We start from the raw sequence: 13,584 nt of genomic DNA on the forward strand, positions 1-13,584 counted from the left end.
CAGTAGTCTTGGGTGGATTCCATTCCCATGGACTTGTGTGGGTCTAAGGTGCAACTGGTTTATAGCAGAAGGTTTACTGATGGGAAGCCCTTTAAGGAATAAAAGTAACAATACTTGAAAAACCAAGAGTCACTGAGCAGACTGACACTTTTTAGGATGTCTAATAATTCAGAAATAGTATGGATGTCTTTCATCTTCAAACAGACTGAAATGCTCACAATGGAGTCTCTTCTATAAATAATTCTTTCTTTCTTTCTTATTTAGGGAGGACAATGGAGCTTGGAGAAAGATCTTGGCTAACTTGACAGCAAAAAGACATTGCTACCCTGTGCATGACAAGTTATCAGGTTGGAAGATATTGTTCTAGTGATAGTCACTTCTGTAAAACTGGAGGATTACAGAGGATGTATCAGCACTATGGGGCTGATATGCAGAAGGACACTGAAAGAACACTAAATTGTGAGAAGCTGGCAACTTTCTTGAGGGCAGACAAGCCCTGCAGAAAGACCTGCACAAACTAGAGAGATGGGCAATCACCAACCGTATGAAATTTAACAAGGGCAAGTGCCCGATTCTGCACCTGGGATGGGGTTGTGTGCACAGACTGGGGAATGAGAGGCTGGAGAGCAGCCCCATGAAAAGGGACTGCTCAATGGCAAGTTGAACATGAGTCCTGGCAGCCAGGAGGGCCACGTGTCCTGGAGGGCATCAGGCACAACATCACCAGCTGGGCAAGGAAGGGGATTGTCCCACTCTGCTCTGCACTGGGGTGGCCTCACCTCGAGGGCTGGGGGCAGTTTTGGGTGACACAATATAAAAAAAAGACAATGAAGTATTAGAGAAAGTCCAAAGCAGGGCCACGTTCAAAGCAAGAACAGTGAAGAGTCTGGAGGGGAAGCCTTATGAGCTGTGGCTGATGTCACTTGGTCTGTTCAGCCTGGAGGAGACTGAGGGGAGACCTCATTGCAGACTTCAACATCCTCACAAGGGGAAATTGAGGAACAGATAGTCCCTCTTTAGTCCTGTGATCAGTGATAGGACCTGAGAGAACAGCATGAAGCTGAGCTGGGGGAGGTTTAGGTTGGATATCAGAAAAAATATCCTGAGGGTGGCTGAGTTCTGGAACAAGCTTCCCATGGATGTGGTCACAACACCAAGACTTCCTGGATTCAAGAAGTGTTTGGACAAGACTTTCAGTTACATGATGTGTCTCTTTCGCATGTCCTGGAGTTGGTCAGGAGTTGGGCTTGATGATCCTGATGGGTGCCTCCAACTCAGCATATTCTATATTCTACAAAAATTTGTGTAATGACATGCAGTGTTTGCTCCTAAGGAGAGGCATGATATAAATGAGATGACTTTAGCAAGCATCTCATCAGCATTAAATTATGAACTACCACATAGTAAACTCTGCTCCTTGAACTCTTGGAAACACAGAAAACCTTCACTGAAAAGCATGGCTTATATTTGCTACAGTACTTTAAGACTCAATTCTTGATGAACTAAACAGGATGTGTCTATAGTGAACTTGTGATTCAGTCATCCTTTGTCCTCAAAAGAAGGGCACTGCTTAAACTCTGTCACTAACAATCAAAACAATGGCAATACTTGAATCACAGTTGATTAAAATTACAACTAATCAGGTTCTGCTCCTAATTGAGGCCTACTGAAGTAACACTGATCTAGTGAGTCTCAAAAATATTCTCTCATCCATCCGACTGTCTCACAAAATTGACATTATTTGCATGTTGTAAATCTGCTTTAAATAATTTTGTCACATACTGTTATGCTAGATTTTCCTTTGTTAATTGATACTTGGGTTGATTGCATCTTGATGCCAATCGGATTTGCTTCTGTAAGCAGGTAAGTAACTTGTAAGTGACATTTGCTAAACTCTGGTACCATCAAAGTACAGGGAATTCCTTTAGAAAGTCCTATAGGAATAAACAAATTTTACTTCAATTCCATTAACAAAAATTCGAGAAATTTCCATTATAACATCTGAATACACAATAAAATGCAAAGGATCAGTATGCTAAATATAAAAGGTGATGAAAATTAAAAGTGTCCCTGGAAAAGTGATGCAGTAATTATCAGTTTAGTCTAACTAAGTGGAAATTTCGGTGCATGCATAAACTGACCATCTCTGATCATTACTCAACAGTCAGATTTTTCATATATAGATTTTATTTAGAATGCTAAGCAAACTTGAGAATTTTCTAACCTCTGTGCCACATCTTTTTTTTCTAAGGCCCTTTGGGATTCTTAAGAAGGGCCAACAACCTATGGTGGGTTCAACACCATATCATTATTATTGTAAATTCTTGGCACCACTGAAAACAATGGCAAAATTCAGTAAGGCCAGAATTTCATCTTATGTCCTCATGCTAAGCAGATGCCCTGCTCCAGCTGCTCAGGTCATTCTGTTGGGCTGAAAAAGCCTGTGGCTGGAACTGAGCAGAAATTTGGAGAAAATGTGTGAGGGAATAAAACGAGTAAAACTCTCCAACAGGTTAGGAAGGGAGCTGGAGTTATCAAATCGACTAAAATGTTCAGAGTTGAAGATTCTTCCATAGGGTATGTGATTTGTGAAGTCTGCCTTAAGAATGCAAAATCAGTCCCAAGCTCTTCATCTTAATCCCACAAATCCGCCTAATGCCTCTGTAATGTAATTCTCCTAAACACTGCTCTGTACTTCTGTTTTGTGCAGCTGTAATCATTCTAAATTGCTGATCCAGCACTTTGTTCGGAACTAATGGCATGCACATCCTATATATCCAGAACAACCAGCTAATAGGTAATGGGCTTTTGTAGGATGTGTGAATTTTACACCACGTTCTGGCTACATATTCTGCTGAAGCAGCTTTTGTGCAAATGAAAGCCTGGCATTACTGTGTCATGAAGCTGCTTTGGTATGCATAATGTGAACTGGTGAAGATTTCAACAATTTGTATTGTACCCCAGTTTGTATTTTCCTAGCAGTAAGGTTTCATTAAGCCAGCTTCTGGAGACTGTGCCATAATTTTATTTAATTCTCTGCTCTGAATGGCTGATTTCAGTGATTTCATTAAATTATTTAAACTGAATGCCATTTCCTCTTCTGGGAGCTATGCATGTTACTAGAATTAGAGTGCTTTGTTTTCTTCCTCCTTCGTTCTCTCATTTTCTAACTATATTATCCATTCTATGTTTAATACTATGTGAAATTAACTGTAATGATGCAGGAGAAATTACTCAGCTTTCTATCAAATTGCGATACAGCTGATATTATCTAAATGACTAAGATTTATTCAAGATAAAGGCTATAGAGTTATGCAATCCTTATGCTGTGATTACTACACCATATGCCATGTGTTTGCTATTTGAATGAAAAATACAAGCTTCAGCTAACAAATTTGGGATTTGAATATTTATGTATCTATATTTATAAAGTTCAAAGGCATTAAATAGCTGATCTCAAATTACAAAATATATCTTAACTTTTTGGAATATCTCCTCCTTTCATGAACTGTATCTATCATAAATATTTCCAGTCTGATGAGACATTTTGCCTATAGGAATGGCATTCTGAATTAGAATCAAGATACTGCTGTGTGACAGACCATTCCCTTGTGGTATCAAGTACTGTATCAAGACCAGAAATTCAGAAAAGCTGCTCCTCTTTAAAATTCAAGGAGAAAAGAAGAGTAGTTATTCAAGTGCCAAAACCTGTAACTGATTTTAAATGTAAGCTAGTTGAAGAAGACAATCGATAGAGTGATAGATAAGCAAAAGGGAATAAATATAAGGAGTCATAGATTGTTGATGCTAGAGGGGGAATGTGTGATTAAAGTAAATCCTTGACAGAGAACAATTGACATTTCAATAGTAACTGTAGTGTATAGTGTTCAATAGTAACTGATGCAGGTTCAAAACCTTTTGTCAAACCAGACTAAAATTTCTCACAGCAGCCATTTTTCTAAAATCTTGGAAATGAAGTATTTACTTACCTAGAGGCTTCAATCCGGTACCAAAACCCATCGTCAATGGTCAGATCTGGATATTCTACCCGTCCAACTCCAGATCCCACATCCCACAGGAAGCTCACCTTGCCTTTGCGCATCTCTATGGCCAAGAAGTCGGTCTACATGCAAAACATGAAAAGAGAAGTGATCTTGTACTTTGATTAAGGAAGTTTTTCAGAACTTTTCACATTTCAGAAGGTCTAATGAGACATCAGAAACCCACACACTGACAGTAAAGAATTAACATTAATTCTCACATTGCTCTAGAATGAGACTCTCTTTTTCCTGTTTTTATTGGTTCAAATAAGGAATCTTAAGCTAAAGACAGCAAATTATTTCTCTCAGTGATATGCAGCAAATAACTGCCAGACTTACAGAATGTTAATATTGCAGCCATGAACAGAAGGATTTAACTCAGAGGAACACTCTGAAACATACATTGGATGGCAGAAAGATGTTGAGATACATGATGCCATCCAGCCTTTTAATTTTGCATTAGGAAAATAAAATACATGTTGGAAATGTTGAAAAATAGAATACTTTTCCATTTACTGAATTAATATTGGGTGTTCTAGAAGTCTGTCTGCTATAGGCCTCATGGGAAACTGAATCATTCACCATTATTATGCTTGAAATTGTAGTCTTGACTTAAAATTACAGTAAATAGGAGCTTTGACACTTGCAATATGATTAGCTACTTCATTCCCTAAGGAAAACCCACAACCAACTCCAAAATTACTTTGGTTGCACTGTGAATTTTAAAGCTCTAATGTAGTTCATGTACAAGCCTGCTATTTTGTATCTAGTTAAAATAAAGATATATGTAAAAAAAATTGCTGGTCATATCTTAGAAATAACTATATTAATACCAAAGACAGTAAATGTCTAGATTATTTTAGACTCCCTACTACTGCTTTGAACCCTCTGGGTGAAAAAAAAACCTTTCTCATCTTCTTTATTTGTCAGTAGTATGATTTGATCGAGCAACTCTGACATGAAAGGCAGGAGACAGACTCACAAACTTGGCACTTCCAAGGTAAAAAAGCAGATTGTCAGCAACTACAGTCTTCACATTGACAATGATGGTGTTGTATGTTCCCTTCTTTATTTCTGGTCTGTACGTGCGAATGCAATTGCCTCCAGAGGACACGGACACTTTGATCTTCAAAAAAAGCATAACAGAAAGAATTCAGTTCACTGCTTTTCATTTCAGAATTAACCATAGAAGCTTCCAAATAATTATAAGACTATTACACATTTTTTCCCTTCACATTTTTCTGTTTCATGTACCAGGGAGTTGCTTGGCTATGCGAAAAAGGTAGAAATCGAATTTTCTTTCTGGGATTGTTTAGTAAAAGGAAATAAAATCTCTTTTTAGAACTCACATTCAAAGGACGAACTGTGTAGATCAGAAATGGCTAGAAGATATACTGGTCTAATGCTGGTAACAGTGGAATTCTAGAAGTACAGATGGTCTAAAAGCAGAAGATGCAGCTAGGAAAATAAGCAGCACTCCTGAAGGAATTACAGCATATTGCTGTTGGGTAGTCATAATTATCTATTTTTCCCTTGTAATAGCTTTGATTGTGCCAATTTAAGACACCTTTTCACATTTTTTTTTAAACCAACAGTTATGTCTATCACAGCTTTTACATAGTCCCTAATGGAGTTGGCATTCACAACTAAGTTTTATTTCCACAGCTGAGTGACACGTGTTTGGATTCTTGTATTGGTTTCCTCAGGCTCTGAGCACAGATAAAAACACTTTACTGTTTGCCTTCATAATGCCAGCACAGACATAATGAAAGTACAATGGTGTTTCAATCCCAGCTAGACATGTTTAAGCATTAGGGGAAATGTACACAATGGTATCACCTTATGCTTACAGCAAACTCTGCTAAAAAGGAGATCCATTATAGGACCAAACTTCTAATTTCCTTATCTCAGAAATGCTGAGCAGTTAAGTACTTCAAAGCTCTCAGACAGAAGATGAATGTGACAAAACATATCATTACTGCAGCCTGTCTTTCTGTTCTGTACAGATTTCATCACATATATGCTGAAAACTTCTTTCACTAGCATCCCACTATTTATCCTATCACTTCTTTCCCAGTATCCTGTTATTGTGTTGATTATTTTTTAAACTATTTTTCAACGATTTTTGAGGAAGATTTCTCAAGTACCATCTACATGATTCTTTTTCCTTTGCACAAGCTGAATAATCTCAGTATTAATCAGATGATCCTAGAATTGACAATATTACTGAATCAGGGAGATGGACTCCAAACTCACTAACTGGACTAGAACTATATTCTTAAGCTCAAGTCTTCAGTGCTGCTACTGGACAGAGAAAAATAAAAAATATGGGAGAAGGAGATATACTCAGCAATTTCAGTGAGTCTGAGATGGTGTCATTCTTGAGTAATGTAAATTCTATGAAATGAAATCAGGGACTTACTATCAGTGTTGAAGCAGAAAAATACATTTTTGTTTTCACAAAAATTCAATGATATTGTGACTCTTCTGCTGTACTATTACCTACAATATTTTTTAAAAATAACCTTTTTGGGGTCCATTCCTACAGATGTTATTCATTTAACAAGTGCATGTTTTAAATGAAGAAAGAAGACCCAGAGTGAGAATCATCAGAATAGTCTCTTATTTTCTGTGAAATTATACTCCATTATTTTCTCTCGTTATGCATGTTTAAAATTAGGAAAGAATCACACTGTAGAAAAGAAATAAAAAGTAGAAAACAAAATCCCATCAAGTACTGAAGAGGTCTTTTATTCTGAAAAATGGGACTTACCGAATTGGCTTGCTTCCGAGCTTGGTTTATCAGTTCTTTTATCTGAGAAATGTTTTTCCCTAAGTTATCCTGGAGCTCTTTGATTGGCTTGATTTTATCTAGCAGGCGATCTGCTTCCTTTTCTAGGTTTTTAATACTGGAATCTGCATCAGCAACTTCATAAGAAAGAACAAGGCAGAGCTTTAGAGAATAGTGTCAGGGACTAATTAAACATTGCAATAATAAAATTCAAGAAAATTCTGCATACAGAATTTTCAGGACAGTCAGGAGATTGTATATGCAACTATGAGGTACACACAGGCCAGGAAGATACCTGAACAGAATAAGGCAATTTCAGAGTGTCTAGAATCAAGTTAAAGTAGCAATAGCAGCAAACACTGGTGTTAAAGCAGGATTTTTAAGATGTAACTATGCTTCAGGTCAGGATGATAGCTCTGGAAAACATTTCCTGTAGCAAAATACATTTATGAATTAAATATTCGCTTGCTGCTTTAAAAAAACTCCAAATTTTGAAGAAAAATGCTGAATTAATGAAAACTGGTTGGTTTCCATGAGTAATTCTGAAATTACTGGGTTAAAATTAACTTGAAATGAATACTTCAACTAACTGTAATGGGCACAAATACAAAAAGGTTTTAGTCTAGTCACAAGTTTAATATTCTGTATATGTTCTGAAAGCATATTTAAAAACAGTGACAGTAAACTAGACATTATTTCCTTTTTGATTTTCAGGTGAAGTAAATAATTTTACCATGATATTTTTGCCTCTATTTTTCTTTAAGCCTCAAATTCCTTTTTTGCCTCTCAATATACAACTAGTGAATATTACCCTCTCTCTGACAACTCATAAGCAGATCTAAGGATTGCAACCCTTGGCTCGCACGAGGGTGTGGGTTTTTTTGGATGACACTGAAAGGGACAAACATGCATTTATCCCAAAGATGCATATTACGTGAAAATAATAGCAATAATAAGAGCCCTAAAAATAATGCTAAGACAAAGCATTAAAAACTGCATTTCTAATTTTTTGACCCAAACACTCATACCAAAACCTTCCAGATGCTTCTTAAGGTTTCATTTGAGTTAAACTAGCTACCAAGTCACTTTATCGAAAAGTTCTCAAAAAGTAACTATTTAGCTATTTCAATGAATGAGAAACACAGAGGACCATGCAGAGGCTTTGGCAGTAAGCAATGAGTAATTGTTTACTGGAAAATGCACACTATAAGCTGCAAGTAAGAAAAACATACGTACAGATTTCTGCAGGCAAGATATGGAGACAAAGAAAAGAGAAAAACAGAGAATAACATAAGAGAGAGAAGATAACACAAGAGAATGTTTTGAAGATCTAAACAGAAATGTAAAGGAAAGTAAGGGACAGGATGAGTCTATACATGACTTTTTACCTTTTAAAGATTTCATACCTATCAAAATGAGAATTCAGCACCTGAATTTTGACATAGAGAGGCTATGTCTACTTTTGCATTTAGCCATGAGTGCCAGCCTACTTACTTCATACATCTGTAATGGTTCACCCTACATTACTTTAATCTCAGTATCCATTAACATTTGGAGAATGACAGAAGTGTACCTCTGGAGAACATCTCACAGTTCAGCTTTATGAAACAGTTTGCAAGTGTTAAGATCACCCTTCAATGCAAACAAAATAATGGTGACTGGGGACAACCAAGAGGTTAAATAGCTCAGAATACCTGAGCTAGGACAGGTGGCCTGGTCTAGATTCAGCAGTGCCAAGAAACGACTGCTTTAAGACTGCTTCTCAGTTTTTCCCACTCCCCTGCAAGAGACCTTACAGATCTGTTGGATCTACAACCTGTTGTAATGTAACCACACTATTTTAATCAACAACTACTTTTCATATTGTCTAAACTTGCATGCACCCAATGGGAATTGAACTGGGGCTCACACTTGTATCTCAGCTGATGAGCAACGGGGACCTTGCAATGGGCAGGCAGGGAAAACAGACATTGGAATTAACTTCTCTCACTTGTAAAGCAACAGTGTACAGCAACAACTGGCAGAGGATATTTGTCCACAGAATGAGAATGACAGCTTCCTAAACTGTATGTTTTTAGGTGCCCAGCTTCATCAAGCTGACAACAATCCAGAATAGCTGAGGAATTGGCCCTTCAGTAATTTTCTAAAGACACTCCAGTTTTGTGGCTGTATACTCCTATATGAGAGATGGTCTAGCAATCTACCATAAAATGTATTGTAATATAGAATTCATTTTTATCCATCCTAATCAAAGCGAAAATGCTAAAGTAATTGTCACATTTGATAACAGAATTTATGGCAAAAAAATGAAAAAAAAAAGCAGATAAAAGCCCATTCCAGAATCTTCTTTCTTTTTTTCAGTGTCTTCAGTATTCTACCAAAAATAGTAATGCATCTGAAAGAAGCCATGCATTTCTCCCAGGACTGATTATGTGATTGACTGAAGACAGATTTAGTATGGGGTATTTTTCTTGAATCAGGCAGTGAATTGCCAGTCAGAATCTTTGATTAGTCACCTCCTAAATACTTCAAAAAGTAATCTGAGGAACAAATCTATCCATTACACATGCATCCTGCTGACATTAGCTTTTCTTGCAACTACTAAGCGCTAGTCTTTAAGATTTAAAATTCTTTCCACAGAAACATTAGCTTTCAAAGGGACTTATGGTCCCTTTTAATATATATAAGAAGCCCAGAAAATAGAAGTGATAGAGTCCTTTTATCCCAGCATACTGTAGTAATGCTATGTAAGTGAAATTCTGGAGTGTCTCTGTTTCATTTTGAGATACGAAATGAAAAGCACAAACTGAAAAAAACCACCACCAAACAATCCGAAAAAAGATCTTACTGTTCTTGACTGGATCCTTCACAACTGCATTTGTTTTGGCCACATCATCTGTAAGTTTACTGTAGTTTTTTCTCAAGCCCAGAAGATTCCGATTGAGGTCTTTAATCTGGGCCAGGACATCATTTGCAGTATCATTGGCTTGTCTTGCTTTGTCTTTGGCTGCCTGCACCTTTACAGCTGTATCTGTAGGTAGAAAATGATAATGAAAATGATTGCCCAGAGTGCAGAAGTAACTTTTTTGAGTAAAGATATATATCTGTGCTCCAAAAAACTCCACCTTTATTTCTGAAAAACCCTTCAAATACAACAGCACCTCAGAAATACCATAGAATCTTTAATAAACCATTGTCATTGTCAGTTCTGACAAGAGAAACAAAAGAGAACCCCGATTGCCTTTTTTCATCATATCTAAGTAGTTCCTTTTGGGCCATTATTAGAGGTCGTGCACCTTTCTGGCTGAGTGAAAGCTAGAGTTACTGTCTTACTTGTCTCTATTTTTCCCACAGATTATTTTCAGCCACACCCTAAAATATGTCATCCCTGCACATATTTGTTTTTGTCCCACATGAGCTCTGTGTACCTCATTCTGAATCTTTCTGCTTTTATCTGACTATTAGTATAGCAGGGACAGAAGAATTATTAGTTTAAGTTGCTCTCTGCTCTCTCAAATCCTTTAACAAGATATATGACAGGGTCATTTTCTCTCCCTTCCTCATTTGATCATTTTCCTGTTGGACAACTAATTTACTCCATTTCCTTATCCATGTCATTTATTTCCTCTTAATTTCATTCTTAATACTCATCTGCTTGTTTTTATGAGTGTCCCTGTGCCAAGAGTAAGCATCCTGTAATTCTAATCTGCCAAGAGTTTATTACATTGCTAATGATTGCATAATTCATACTACTTTTACTTGTTCCATATTTAGTATTCTGTGTCCTAAGGTTAACAGGCCTTAAAGGTCCATTTTGGTTGACTGAGACATCTTATCTGTGCTCAAGACAAATAACCATGTCACTATCTTGACCAAAACCCAAGAAATGGTACATGATGAGCATGAAATATTAAACCATTTATTTTGTGAGTGCTGATTTCAAGGATTATTAAATCTAAACCAAAACTTTTCAGTTAGCTGGAATCTTAAAGCCACAAAAATGTACAAGATGAACAGTAAATTGTTTTTATGCTAAGGGATTACTAGCAGTCTGAACCCTCTAGACCATCAGAAATCAGACAGAATACAGAATTTCTTCAGAGACTTTTCTTAAGGCAAAACTTTAGTTTATAAAGTGCTCATTGAAAAAAAATAGATTGATTATAAACATTTAATTTTTTAAAACATTCATTTTATCTTTCACTATTCATTATAATTAAAGTGAGATATAGCTCCCTGTCCCTTGCTATCACAATGCAACATAGCTAACATCCCTGGACTTTGGGATTTTAATGAGTATTACATTTAAAAATAAAAGCTACCAAGGAATGACAAGTGTGCATATATGAAACACTGAAATGTTGAAGGCTAATGACTCAAGCAGTGGTCCACTGGCAAAAGCAGCAGTTGCTATGCTGAGGTCAGTAACTCCTAAATTAAGGGGAGGAGCAGAGTTTTTGGATGTGTGGTGATGAAACCTTTGATTTCATAAGAACAGCCCAGGGATCTCACCCATCACCAGAGGATACCCAAAACTAAGCGACCTTTCTCCAGCAAGGAGATCTTTTTTTGAGCCAGATTAGGAAAAAGGTCGATAAGAAGCAAATCCTGTGGAGCTGGGATAATGCTTTTTATGGTACCAATATCCTCCCTTACACCACTGGCTGTGGTGTAAAACTCGCCTGCCTGGGGGCATGTGTTGGGACATTCACACACAGGACTGGAGGCGTTCATCCCTTCTGAGAAGATGTCACTGGCCCAACTACCCCAGACAGAGCAAGAACAGCCATGTCTTACAAGGGGTCATAACTAAAAACCCCAGACTCAATTCGGGGGCCTTCTACCAGAGGATGGCATATGAGACAGTGCTGCATCAAACAGTGTAAAACTACTCTCCAGGGGAGGTACTTGGGAGCTCCCACCTGAACCTGAAGGTATCTTAACCCACTAAACTTGTGTGGGGTTTCCAGCACCCTGGATGGATCAATCACTTTGATCCTGTGACCATCACTTTGACCAAGGGACAGAGAAATTGCAACAACCAAGTCTCGTTGATGGCTCCATATATGTAGTATCTTTCCTTTCCACTAACTCTCCTCTCCTCTCCTCTCCTCTCCTCTCCTCTCCTCTCCTCTCCTCTCCTCTCCTCTCCTCTCCTCTCCTCTCCTCTCCTCTCCTCTCCTCTCCTCTCCTCTCCTCTCCTCTCCTCTCCTCTCCTCTCCTCTCCTCTCCTCTCCTCTCCTCTCCTCTCCTCTCCTCTCCTCTCCTCTCCTCTCCTCTCCTCTCCTCTCCTCTCCTCTCCTCTCCTCTCTCCTCTCCTCTCCTCTCCTATCTACACTGGTCATTCAATGTCATTTCACTCTAACCCACCCCAAGGGATGTATTAACAAGAACCCAGTCACCCTTGCCTTCAGGGTGGGTCACAAGAGTGCAGCACTTCAGAGTCTATTGAGGAAAACCCGTTCCAGTTCCAAGCAATTTACAGGCCAAAAGAGATGTACAACAACAAAAAGGCTGGAAATGTTGAGAGTGGGGTAGAAAGGTGAGACAAAATGCAGCAAATTTCACCCTGTTTTTCCTGTGAAGTCAGAAAGATTTATTCTTCTTGGGTTAAACGACACTGGTGAAATTATAGTGTTTCCTTAAAGATTACCTTCAAAAAGACTTTTCACATATAAAAAAAAGACTATTTGTCTCGGAGTGTGTCATAATTTCTGATATCATAACTATTTTCTTTCAGAAACCTTCTGCAAACTGCAGAAGCATGATACCTTTTACCATCCCAATATTCTGACTGATACCATGTAATATTTTCAGTTCAGTTTTCTCTCTCACATTGTTCATTGTTTTATAACAGACAGTGGTCAAAGTAGACCCAGTGTGACACAGGCAAAACTTGATGAGACAAATGTTAAGTGATGGAAAAAGAAACAAAAGAGCTCAACTGAGTCAAATGTTGCAACACTTTTCCAACTTACCGTTAGGAATGGCTGACAGCTTTCCTAAAGTTTCATTCAAAGCTCTCAAGAGAATGGAATTCTTCTCATCAGCATCTTTCAGCCTGTTCTGTGTGCTGTTCAGATCACCACCCCTTTCTATAAAAAATGCATAGGATACAGAAGCTTTAACTCTTTATTTTCACTATCCTTTCTTTGCATATAATTTAAAATGCATAGTAACAAGCAAGCCATTTTTCATTATTATATCAAATTGTGTAAATAAGGAAGTCCAGCAGAACTTGTGGGGTTCACTGATTATCTTCTCCAGTTTCTTTAAGTTCCCCACTTCCATAGTATCTAAATGCTTGAGTTCCTTGTTCTGTTGTGTATACTTAATATGGGTTTTTCAAGGGTGTGCTGAGGAAAGAACTAGTTATGATGTTACATTTTAGGCAAATTCACACAATGATCCACTGATAGAGTCAACAACTGTGATGTTAGTCACAGTTTTGATTCCTAGATTAAGCTACTGCCTTTCTTCTTAAGGTGGTTGCCTGAGCTGAATGAGTTGAATGTGGCGTGAAAGAACCAAGATCCATTAGGCCAGTTTGCTGTTGCAATTAGAGTGGCAAGAGCATAGCTCTCTTGGATTTTCTCAAAGATGTTGACATAACATCCAAGGAAAATACAAGATTCCTAATTGTCAACAAGAGATGAATACAGTAACATCAGATTATTATGAAATAAACATTCTAAATTCTTTGGGAAAATACCCACCTAGTAAAAAACATTCATAGTTAAGAATTGGTTCAAA

General features: G+C 37.6%; 1 protein-coding gene across 1 annotated transcript in view; it reads right to left on the bottom strand.

The window, feature by feature from the left end:
• Positions 1-13,584, bottom strand: part of LAMA2 (laminin subunit alpha 2) — a 335,919-nt gene that overhangs the window by 36,716 nt on the left and 285,619 nt on the right. Inside the window, exons 42-46 of the mRNA XM_058802519.1 lie at positions 12,810-12,926; positions 9,680-9,862; positions 6,814-6,968; positions 5,023-5,166; positions 3,990-4,123 (exon numbers count right to left, since the gene is read on the bottom strand). Of these exons, the coding sequence (XP_058658502.1) occupies positions 3,990-4,123; positions 5,023-5,166; positions 6,814-6,968; positions 9,680-9,862; positions 12,810-12,926 (733 nt within the window). The remainder of the gene's footprint in view (positions 1-3,989; positions 4,124-5,022; positions 5,167-6,813; positions 6,969-9,679; positions 9,863-12,809; positions 12,927-13,584) is intronic.

Source organism: Ammospiza caudacuta, chromosome 3 (assembly GCF_027887145.1).
Source record: "Ammospiza caudacuta isolate bAmmCau1 chromosome 3, bAmmCau1.pri, whole genome shotgun sequence".
NCBI classification, from domain to species: Eukaryota; Metazoa; Chordata; class Aves; order Passeriformes; family Passerellidae; genus Ammospiza; species Ammospiza caudacuta.